This window comes from Pan paniscus, chromosome 3 (assembly GCF_029289425.2).
Source record: "Pan paniscus chromosome 3, NHGRI_mPanPan1-v2.0_pri, whole genome shotgun sequence".
NCBI classification, from domain to species: Eukaryota; Metazoa; Chordata; class Mammalia; order Primates; family Hominidae; genus Pan; species Pan paniscus.
In genome coordinates this window covers 96,465,650-96,477,665 of record NC_073252.2, presented here as the reverse complement: position 1 = coordinate 96,477,665, position 12,016 = coordinate 96,465,650, and the positions used below count along the sequence as shown (strand labels likewise).

The window sequence follows — 12,016 nt, the reverse complement described above, 5'->3', positions numbered from 1 at the left end:
TCCCACCTACTTGAGAAGCCGAGGCAGGAGAATTGCTTGAACCTTGGAGGTGGAGGCTGCATCCCAGGTGGAGGCTGCAGTGAGCCGAGATGGTGCCACTGCACTCCAGCCTGGGTGACAGAGTGAGACTCCATCTTGTGGGGGGGAAAATATATATATATATATATATATATATATATATATATGCATCAAATTGTTCATAATATCCTCTTAATAGCTGTAAGACCTGCGGTAAGGTCTCCTCCTCTTGCATTCTTAATTTGGTTAATTATGCTTTCTCTCTCTTTTCATTATTAATCTCACTACAGGTTTACCAATTCCACTGTCTTTTCAGACTCAACTGTAGTAATTATATGTTTGTGTTGCACTGTATGTTTTCCATTTTATTTCAGCTCTTTACATTTCCTTCCTTCTGCTTATTATTATTTTTTTAAAATTTCAGTAGCTTTAGTGGTACAAGTGGTTTTTGGTTACATGGATGAATTGTATAGTGGCAAAGTCTAGGATTTTAGGGCATCTGTCATCTGAATAGTGTACACTGTACCTAATAAGTAGTTTTTTACCCCTCACTCCCTCATCTCACTCCCTCCCTCTGTCTCCAAAGTCCATTCTATCCACTCTCTATGCCTTTGTGTACACAGAGCGTAGCTCCCACTTGTGAGAATAGGTGGCATTTGGTTACTTCACTTAGAATTAATGCCCTCTAGTTCCATTTAAGTTGCTGCAAAAGACATTATTTCATTCTTTTTTATAGCTGAGTAGTATTCCATGTTATGTGTGTGTGTGTGTATACACACCCCATTTTCTTTATCCACTCATCCACTGATGGACACTTAGGTTGATACCCTATCTTTTCTTCTGCTTTTTAAAAGAATATATATTACTCATGGATTTTGTTAACATTGTTGTATTTTATTCCAGTTAACTACTTAAAAAATTTTTTTTGTAGATTTAGGGAGTACAAGTGCAGATTAATAAAATTAATAGACTACTAGCTAGATTAACAAAAAAAAGAGAGAAGATTCAAATAAGTACAATCAGAAACAATAAAGGTGACATTATAGCTGCTACCACAGAAATACAAAAGATTATCAGAGACTACTATGAGCATATTCACACAAATTGGAAGGTGAGGGTTGAAAAATTACCTTGTGGTTTTTTGGGTTTATATTTTCTTTCCCCTAAATTCCTGAGATGAATACTGGGCTCATTGATTTTAGTTCTTTTCCTTTTCTAATATAAGCATTTAGAGCAAAAAATTTCCCTCTGAATAGGGCTTTACTTGTAACACGTAAGATCTGAGATATAGCATTTTCATTTTCACTACTAGAAAAATTTCTAATTTCCATTACAATTCTTTTTTGACCTCTGAGGTATTGGAAGTATATTTCTTACCATGTAAACATACAGTGATTTCCTGGTTTTCTTTTTATAATTGGTTACTAGACAACTCACTTAGGTCAAAGAAATACTTTGTATGATAGCAATCTTTTGAAATTTCTTTCTTTCATGACAAGTATACATGTTCTTAAATGTTTCATATGTACTTGAAAGAGCTCTGTAGTTGAAGTGTTCTAAAATAGGTCCATTAAATCAATTGTCTTAATCATTTTCAAATTTTCTATAACCTTATTCTTCTATCTTAAATTATTGAAAGAGGTATTAAAATTTCTCACAATATTTGTGGATTTGTCTGTTTCTCTTCATAGTTCTGAATGTTTTTGCTCCGTATGTTTTGGGATAATGTATAACGGTTATTGTTTTTCTAGGTAAATTGGACCTTTTATTACTAAAGTCACCCTCTTTATCTCTAGCAAGTCTTTTCATCTTAAAATCTATTTTACTTGATATTAACATAACTACCCCAGCCTTCCTTAGGTTTCACTGGTATATTTTTTCTACCCTATTATTCTCAATCTTTTAAATCTCATATTTAATAAGTATTGCTTAAGTAGTATAGTTATTTATTTTAAAACACAAGTGACAAATGGTCTTTTAATTAGAGCATTTAGGCCACATTTAACGTAATTACTGAAATACTGTGTCTTAAAACTGTATTTATGCTTCATTTGTCCTCTATGATTCGTGTTCCTTTTTCTTTCCTCTTTTTTCTTGTTTTGCATTACTAGGGTATTAAAAAACCTTTCCATAAGTCCCTTCCATTTGTTCTGCAGCTATACATCATTTTTAAAAATTACTTTAGTAGTCACCTTAAAAGTTAAAAGTGACTAAATAACCAGAGTCTTCCAGACAACACAAGTGTCTTAGGACTCTAACTCCTTTTACCTTTCTTCTTATTTATATGCTCAGTTTGTGGTATATTTTAAATCATATAAATGTACATTGTAAACTTCACAATAAGTTTTTTTAAAATAATATATTCAATGTTTATAAGATTTACCTACATATCTACCGGTTTTTTTGGTCTTTATTCTCCCCTGCATCTATATCATTTTCCTTCTGACAAACCACATTTATAACATCTGGCTTTCATTGTTGCTGCTGAGAAGGTAGCTGTCAGCCAAACTGTTGTTACTTTGAAGATAATGATTTTGGTCATTGGTTTTCTACATTTTCAGTATGAGGCAACTAGATGTGGACTTTTGTTTATCATATTTTGGGTTCAAAGGGCTTCCTGGATCTTTGCATTTTTCATAATTTCTGATAAATTCTCTGCCAAAATTTCTTCAAATATTGCCTCTGCACACTCCCCTCCCCACCTTCTCTACTCTCCTTTTGGGACTCCAAAAACTGCATATGAGAATGTCTCATTTTTTCCTCTGACCTCTTATTCTCTTTTATGTAAATGGGTTCTTCTTTCCTTTTAGTTCATATTGGATTTCTTTCCAACCCGTTTTCCAGTTCACTGGTTCTTTAATTCAACAGTATCTATTAAATCTGCTATTAAACCACCCACTGAATTCTTAATTTTGGTTGTATTTTTCAATTCAGAAATTTCCATTTATTTCATTCTTAAATCTGCTATGCCACTTTTTAAAAATAGTTTTTAGTTTCCTTCTGAATTATTTAAGCTTGCTTTTACCTCTTTGAACACAATAAGCACACCTGTTTTGAATGAGTGTCTAATAATTCCAGTATCTGAAGATTTGCTGCCTACTCTTGCTTACAGTGTGTTTTGTCTTATGTATTAATATCTGATCCTCTTTGAGTACGTGTTAGACATTATATTTGAAAAATTACTAATATGGAATAGTTTGTTTCTTCTGATTCATTCTTATTTCTATGATGCATCTCTTAAGATTTTTATGCCCAAAGAAGGGAGTGATTAACCAGTATCTTCACTGTTGGCAGGCCTGAGACTCCAACTTTTATCCCCTTTGCCTTACAAGTGTATAGAAGCAGAGCTCAGCCTCTCAGCTGCCTTTTCCAGAATGGCACAAGAATGTGTTAGCTACAGAAGTATCTTTTCTAAGATTTTAAAATCAAAGGAACCTGGAAAGTTGCTTTGGCCAATGTAGATATAGCTATGGAGTAGATAACATAGCTAAAGTTAGAGATATGCAAAATAAAACATATCACTAATAAAGAATGGTTTTGAGTCAAATGGCTGGCAATTAAATAATATTAGGAAAAAAGCTTAAAGCATACATGATCAAAAATCCAAAGGTGCATTTAAGTTTCTCACCATTTTCTGCCAATGGAGCAAGAACTTCAAAAATCATTTCTCTCTTATCATGTTCTATTTGTTTCTTGAAGAGTTTTACTAGCTCTTCAGCAATGTTTGTACTGGCAAACTGTTCTTTACTTGACTCTGTAAAATAAAAAAGAAAAACTTAAACCAAATAAAGTCCAGAAACTGTTTTCTAATACTTTCAATACTTAGTTATTTTGTACCATTACTGATAAATACAAATACTCTTTAAATATGGGAACAATCAAATCCATTTTTAATGTCCCTGAAAAGGAAAAATATCTAAGGCTTTAGAGAAAATGTTCTGACCCAATTATATTTGAGCTATAAAAAAAGGTTCTCTAGTAACCACAGCAACAATAAAATTACTAAGTCATAAATTCATAGTTTTAAGGATTTTAGTCAAAGAAAAATTTCTCATAACATATTCTATATGGATGAATTAAAGGTGACTTATCTTTAGTATCATTAAAGTGGAATGTTTTCTACACTGGTCCTGACATATCTACTATTGAAGACTAATTCTGCATGAGTAATTGGGGTTTCATTCATTCCTGCCTCTCAGCATCTCCAACCTCTCCTACAGCCTCACCATTGATCAGCATTTATATATACTTTGGTATTTCTCACATAAAACAATATTAAAAACAAACATCCTCCCCCTAGTTCACCTCTATCAACTACCATTCAATCTCATTTTTGCTTTTACAAATAAGTTTCTGATAACATTGTTTACATACACTGCCTCTACTCTCTCAACTCACATGCATTACTAAATCTACTAGTTTTGGCCTACCTGCCTCTACACTTAGCAATCTCCTATAATTGTTCCTCCTTTTCCACAAGACCTGTATAAATTCTAGTTCCTTAGGATTCATCCTTTGCTTTACCTTCTCAGTCCTTATTCTCACCTGAGGCTATCCAATGCTCTTCCATAGCACCAAACAGCATCTCTGTGTTGATATTTATACAACATAAATATTCATAACCCTCTTCTGGACATCAGGCTATTTAACTGCCCATTTGACACCTCTACTTGAGTATCTCTCTAGCATTCTAAACTCAATACCAAAAAGGGGCTTTTGACATACTGTGAAATCTTCCTCCTCCAGGGTTCCTCAACTCAGTATATGAACACTCTGTCTATCTGCACAGGCAGAAATCTAGGAGTCATTGCTCATTTATTATCACTCAACTTCCACATCTAATAAATCACCAAGGTCTGTCAATCTACCTCCAAAATCCAACCCAAATCCATTCCATTTCTCTCCAATTCTCCTCTCAATGTCTTTGGTTGCATTAAGTATCCTATTAATTTTTCTACAAGTTTCTTTCAGTGAATTCTGACCTAATCTAATATACACTGGTCTCTCTGGTAGCACAGCTGGCCTCCTGGGTTATCTTTATCATTATCTCTCCTTCCTGTACTAGATACCCTGTTATCTATGCCTTTTCTCTTTCATCTGTTTTGTTTTGATGGCAGCATCCTCCAGCAGTGTCGTGAGAAAGCTACTGTATAATGTGTATGTAGGAGGTAGACATTTTGAAAATACTGATTGTCTGAAAATGCTCTTTCCCACCTAGAGTTGATGCTTCTAATTTAATCCCTTACCTTACTCTATTACTTTCTCATACTAGCAATTATCATAACTTGTAATTATGTTAGTTTATTTGCAAACTATTTTAAAATAAATGTCCATCTTACACACTAAACTATAAGCTCCTTGAGGGCAAGGGCAGTACATACTGCTTCAACCACCAGAAACATAGTGCACAGCATAGTCCCTGGTATAAAGCAGGTGTCCAAAATGAAGTTATTTATGAGTAAATGAACATGTAAATGAATTATCAGGGTTACATTCTGCTCGCTAGTCTCTGGTAAATCTCTTGCGTTACTATCAAGTAAGAAATATTGCAAATTTAACAGGAGAGACACACATTAATATGGTTAAATACAGTTTTGATCAACATTTCATTACACTGCTTTGGTGCACACTGTCAACGGATCTATTCCAAAATGATAAAAATCCACTCCAAGACTTTAAGTATGATTCTTTAATGTAACAAAAAACTACGGCTTTAGCTCTTACTTCACATGCCAAGGGGGAAAAAAAGTAAGGGTAGGGTGTCTTTTCCAATAAGATACTGAAACCCTCTGAGACCACATTCAGCAAATGTCAGCACACTCCAACCAAAGAGGAGGTTTCATTTAGAGATGAGGCCGGGCATGGTGGCTCATCCCTGCAATCCCAACACTTCTGGAGTCTGGGGTGGGCAGATCCCTTGAGCCCAGGAGTTTGAGACCAGCCTGGCCAACATGGCAAAACTCTGTCTCTACTAAAAATACAAAAATTAGCCGGGCGTGATGGCATGCACCTATAGTCCCAGCTACTCAGGAGGCTGAGGCACAACAATCACTTAAACCTGAGAGGCAGAGGTGCAGTGAGCAGAGATCATGCCACTGCACTCCAGTCTGGGTGACACAGTGAGACTCTGTCCCAAAAAGAAAAAAAATAAATAAAAAATAAGTAGAGATGATTTATCCCTGGAACTTTTTTGGTTATCCCTCTGCTTCAGAGAATTGTCCACGTGAGATGGATTTCAAAAACATAAAATCATAGGTAAAGTATATAGACATCATCATTCATCTAGTTACATGTTCTTACTCTTCTTTAAAATAATAGTGTTGGTACTCTATTCCTTCCAATCCACATTCTTTTCCTCCAAACACTTAATAAAAGGAAACCAAATCATTGTTGCTATGTAACTCAGGATCTGTTTGCCAGTACAAGGAAATTATGCACCATTATTAATATAGGAATTATAGAACAAAATCTGTACTTAACCTGCAGGTGAACAGAGTGAAAAGACAGCATGAAGTATAATTTGGACATCATATCTATCAATTAAGTGCCATAGATCCTCAACAGGCCTTTGGCAAGAAGCCTCATTTACTAAGGTTTTATTTTTATTAAAACGCTATGAATGTAAAGAGTTAGCCTAATACTATTATTATCAGCAGACTCCAGTTTCCTCTCCTCCATTTCTTCTTCCTCACAAATACATAAAGCTCTTTTAGCTACTTCATACTGTTTACTTACGTATTATCTAAACTACATATTTGTACTGCTAGTTTATTTAATTGGCATTTCTGATCAAATTTCTACTATGAAAGATGAAACACTAGTTTTCTTTCTTTCCTGTGTTCACCATACTCTCCATCTTTCTAATTATATGTAATTTTGTTTATATCACTAGTTGTCTTTCAGTAATACACTAATTCATTTTTCCTGGAATAATGTTTTCCTCATTTGCTTAGCTATGTGCTTGTTATTAATGCAACTCCAAACACTCCAGCAGTTGTCTAATCTTAATGCATTCACTTTAGATATTAATCAATTTCATTTCCTGTAAGAACTCTCCTAAGCACCATCCCACCAGTTTTTTGACCTAACCCAAACTGGATTGGTTGCTCCTTGAAAGCATGCCACATGGGACGATAACATCACTGTAATACTTGGGATTCTTGTTGGATTTCGTTTTCAGCTCCTATGTAGTTTTTCTTCATTTAAATCCCTTGTTTTGGTGGAACCCAACTTCCAGTGGCTTCCAGAGATAAAGTATTTAGGAAATTTTCTGAGATGTTCATGTGTGACAATATCCTTATTATAATCTCACACTTAACTGATAGTATGACAGAGTATAGGATTCTATGTTGCAAGTCATTTTCCCTCAAAAAATAAAAAAGTTTAATTATTTGACAAATAATAATTGTATATGGGGTACACTGTGATGTTACATATAATGAATAGTAAGCAGATCAGGGTAATTAGCTTATTCATCATCTCAAGTACTTTGTGTTGGAAACATTCAATATCCTCCCCCTACCTATCTGAAACTATGTAATATATTATTGTTAGCGATAGTTATCCTACAGTGGTACAGAACACTAAAGCTTACTCCTCCTATCTAGCTGTAATTTTGTATCTTCTGTATCTAATCTTTCCCTATTATCCCTCTTCCTGCTACCTTTCCCAACCTCTAGTATCCTGTTTTTGTTTTTTTTTTACTTCTATAAAATCAACTTTAAGCTTCCACATGTGTGAGAACATACAGTGTTTAACTTTCTATTCCTGGTTTATTTCACTTAACATAATGTCTTCCAGTTCCATCCATGTTGTTGCAAGAAAACAGGATTTCATTCTTTTTGGTGGCTGAATAGTATTCCATTGTGTGTGTGTGTGTGTGTGTGTGTGTGTGTGTGTATATATATATATATATACACATCACATTTTACCTCTTCATGTATTTAGGGATCTAGGTTGATCCCATATCTATTGTGAACAGTGCTGCAGTAAACATGGGTGTGTAATGTTTCTTCAATACTGACTTCCTTTCCTTTTGATAAATACCCAGTAAGGAGACAGCTGGATCATATAGTAGTTCTATTTGTGTGTTTTTTAAACTGAGATGGAGTCTTGCTCTGTCACCCAAGCTGGAGTGCAGTGGTGTGATCATGGCTCACTGCAACCTGACTCAACATCCTGTGCTGAAGCGATCCTCCCACCCCAGCTTCCCAAGTAGCTGGGACTATACACCTGTGCCACCATGCCGGGCTAATTTTTAAATTTTTTGCAGAGATGGTTTCCCTATGTCACCCAGGCTGGTCTCAAACTCCTGGCATCAAGTGATCCTCCTGCTTCAGCCTCCCAAAGTGTTGGGATTACAGGTGTGAGCCACCACATCTGGCCTATTTATGGTTTTTGAGGAACCTCCCTAGTGGCTGTGCCAGTTGACACTCCCAGTGTGAGTTCTTTTTTCTCCATATCCTCACCATGATTTTTTAACTTTTGTCTTTTTAATAATAGCCATCCTAACTGGGGTGAGATAATATGTCATTGTGGTTTCGATTTGCATTTCCCTGAAGATTAGTGATACTGAACATTTTATCATACATTGGTTAGCCATTTTTGTATCTTCTTTTGAGATGTATCTGTTCAGATAATTTGCCCATTTTAAAAATGGGACTGGGGCAGACACAGTGGTTCACGCCTATAGTCCCAGCATTTTGGGAAGCTAAGGCAGGTGGACTGCTTGAGCCCAGGAGTTCAAGACCAGCCTGGGAAGCATGGTAAAACCCTGTCTCTACAAAAAATACAAAAACAAATGGGGCATGATGGTGCACGCCTGTAGTCCCAGCTACTTGGGAGGCTAAGGTGGCCACTGCACTCTAGCCTGTGTGACAGAGTGAGACCCTGCTGTTGAGATGTTTGAGTTCCTTGGATATTCTGGAATAAATCCCCAGTTGGATGAATAATTTGCAAATATTTTCTCCCATTCTGTAGCCTCTCTTTTCACTGTTGTTTTCTGTGCTTTGCAAAAGCTTTTTCATTTGATATGATCCTGTTTATTTTTGCTTTCGTTGCCTGTGCTCTGACGTCTTATTCATAAACATTTCTTGGACCAATGTCCTGAAGCATTTCTCTTTTGTTTTTGCCTACTAGTTTTATAGTTTGGGTTTTACACGTGGTTCCATGAAAACTTTAAGCTACTTTTTTCTATCTCCACAAAAAAAAAAAGTCATTGGTATTTTGACAGGGATTGCATTGAATCTGCAGATTGCTTTGAATAGTATGACCATTTTAACAATATTAACTCTTCCAATCCATAAGCATGGGATGTCCTTCTAGTTGCTGGTATTCTCTTCAGTTTCCCTCATCAGTGTTTTGTAGTTTTCCTTGTAGGTCTTTCACCTCCTTGGTTAAGTTTATTCCTATATGTTTTATAGCTATTGTAAATAGGATTGCCTTCTTGATCTCTTTTTCAGCTAGTTTACTGTTAGTGTGTAGAAATGCTACTGATTTTTGCATGTTGATTTTGTATCCTGCAACATTACTGAATTCATTTTTTGGTTCTAAGAGGTTTTTGGTGGAGTCTGTAGGTTTTTCTTGATATAAGATCATGTTTGCAGGCACAATTTGACTTCTTCCTTTCCAACTTTGACACCCTTTATTTCTTCCTTGCCTAATTGATCTGGCTTCCCTAAAAATTTTGAAGGCAACATTGCATTTTCTTCTGGCTGCCAAAGTTGTTTTGAGACATATGTCCACGGACTCATGATCTTTTGTATTCAACTTTACTTCCCCCATCCTCTCTAGAAGCTTGTAAGATGTTCTTTGTCCTCAGCATTGTAAAATTTCACATTGATGCGCTATGGTCTGGGTGTATTTTCATTCCTTAGGACATTTATTTGACAGATATTTGCAATGCAGGAAATTTTGTATTTCAGTTCTGTGATACTTATTTGGCAATTTCCTCCTCTCTGTTAACTTTTCTAATACTCTTGGTCTGATCTTCTTATATTTTCTCTTTTATTTTCTATCTCCTTTTTTTTTCCTTTACTCGTACAACTATTTCTCCAATTTTTGTCTTTCATCTTAGCAATTATTCTTAATGCTCAAGCTCTTTTCTGTTCTCCTTAAGAAAAGTGTACTGTTGCTTTTCTCTATTTATCTTCCATGTTAGAGATTGCCCTCACCTCTTGAGCTGTCTGCCATTGATGAAGTTAGGAACTAAAAATAATAATAATAATAAACGGATTAGGAGCTATGAGTACGAGTAGTCTTGTTGACTGCAAGATTCCCTATAGGGTAATCTGCTGGCCTTTTGTAGAGAACCCTCAATATAAATAACTTGAAGTCTACGTTCTGGGAGACAAATGGGGCAATAAAACTGTGGTTCTCGGCATTCAGATTTCACTTAATCTGTTTATGGATTGGTACTGTGGTACCTTTTACTTCAATTTAGTGTGATATCCTCCATCAAGAAACCCTCTTTTTCGTCCATCCTGACAAGAAGCATAGCATTCTCCTTGGATAGGCAACGGGTAGTCATCACAAGGTGTGAAATGGGAAAGAGGGTCTAGAAATCTTGATGCCATCAAATCCCAAGCCTTTTGAAGACTGTGAAATGCAAACTGGTTAGTTCTTGGTTTCTTATCCAGGATTCAGATGTCAAAGGTTTGCTATGTAAGTTATTGCCTTTCTTCCCAGGTCCCAAAATATTCTCGTACAATCCTCTCTCCTGCTTTTCTTTTTTATTCCCTTCCCTTGAGATTGTTCTTATTTGTTTGCTTTTTGTTTTTAGAGAGTGGGTCGGGGGGAGGTCTCACTATGTTACGCAGGCTGGTCTTGAAATTCCTGCTGCAATCAATCTTCCTGCCTTGGGCTCCCAATTCTTGAGGTCTTAAGCCTTTAAGAAGAAATCTCTTTACTGAAGGGTTTTAGTTAGTTTCCAACTAAAATTTTAAAAGAGGCAAAGTCTCATTCTGTTTATGCCATGTTAAATAAGAATGCATACTTTAAAACCATATTCATGCTATGATTTTAAGTATGAAAAATTATGTAAACACATTCATTGGGACTCGAAGAGAACAAAAAAAAATTCCATGGTTATATTAAAGAGTGTTGGGTTAAAGGCCAATTTCTCTTTAATATTATTGTGCCTAAATAACAATCAGGAGGAAAACAATCTTTTTTTCATTATTAGGGAAAAAATGAAAACATCTTTAATCCTGTAAAATTTATGAAACTTATTAAAGCAGAGCTGTATTTTCCTTTCTGTCCCAATTCTGAAATAGATTGCGCTTGTTAAATTATTTCCATTTCATCTTTAAGCTATTACATCTCATCACTAGTCAGCAAAAATACACAAATTTGTTATTTAACACTTTTATTAAAAACATTTTGACAAAAAGTAACTGTAGCATTTAGTAATATGTCATTCAGAAGTATGTGACATGAATTTTAAACACTTGATATTTACACGAGTCAATAAAAATACATTACTTGTTAACAGGCAAGAAAGCTCACTCTGAAAGGAGAAACATTATTCTGGTGCATACATGTTCCACTCCCGTGTTGATGTATACAACCTAGCTATTACATGGGCATAACAGACTCATTATATAAACTCGAGAAGTCTTAGATACACATATTTTTCTCTTATCCTTTCTTCCTCCAAATGGAGTAGGGCAGTAACCACTGAAATTATAGTATGAACCTGGGCTGAACTAAATTAGCTGCATATTTATCTTTTAACATAGACTGGGGGAGACTAGGCTGAATAGAGGTGGTCTACGCAGCCTCTCAAACAAATCTGCTATCTTAGCACAGCAACTTGTATCAAACTGTTTTCAATCGCTTATTTTCCCTGTATACCAGAGAAATCAGCAAGGTAGACAAGGTTGTCTTTGCAACTCTTTACTTACCTCTTTTCTCTCCTACCAGGCCAGGGCTCCCTCAGTATACAGTGCTCTGCTTTTGTCCTCATATTATTTTTCCTTATTTGTCCAATGAAAACTCC

General features: G+C 35.5%; 1 protein-coding gene across 8 annotated transcripts in view; it reads right to left on the bottom strand.

Moving 5' to 3' along the window:
• Positions 1-12,016, bottom strand: part of RAP1GDS1 (Rap1 GTPase-GDP dissociation stimulator 1) — a 173,473-nt gene that overhangs the window by 32,258 nt on the left and 129,199 nt on the right. For all 8 annotated transcript variants that reach the window (XM_055111644.2, XM_003829915.5, XM_003829916.5 and 5 more), the window contains one exon: positions 3,647-3,772. In XM_055111644.2, the coding sequence (XP_054967619.1) occupies positions 3,647-3,772 (126 nt within the window). The remainder of the gene's footprint in view (positions 1-3,646; positions 3,773-12,016) is intronic.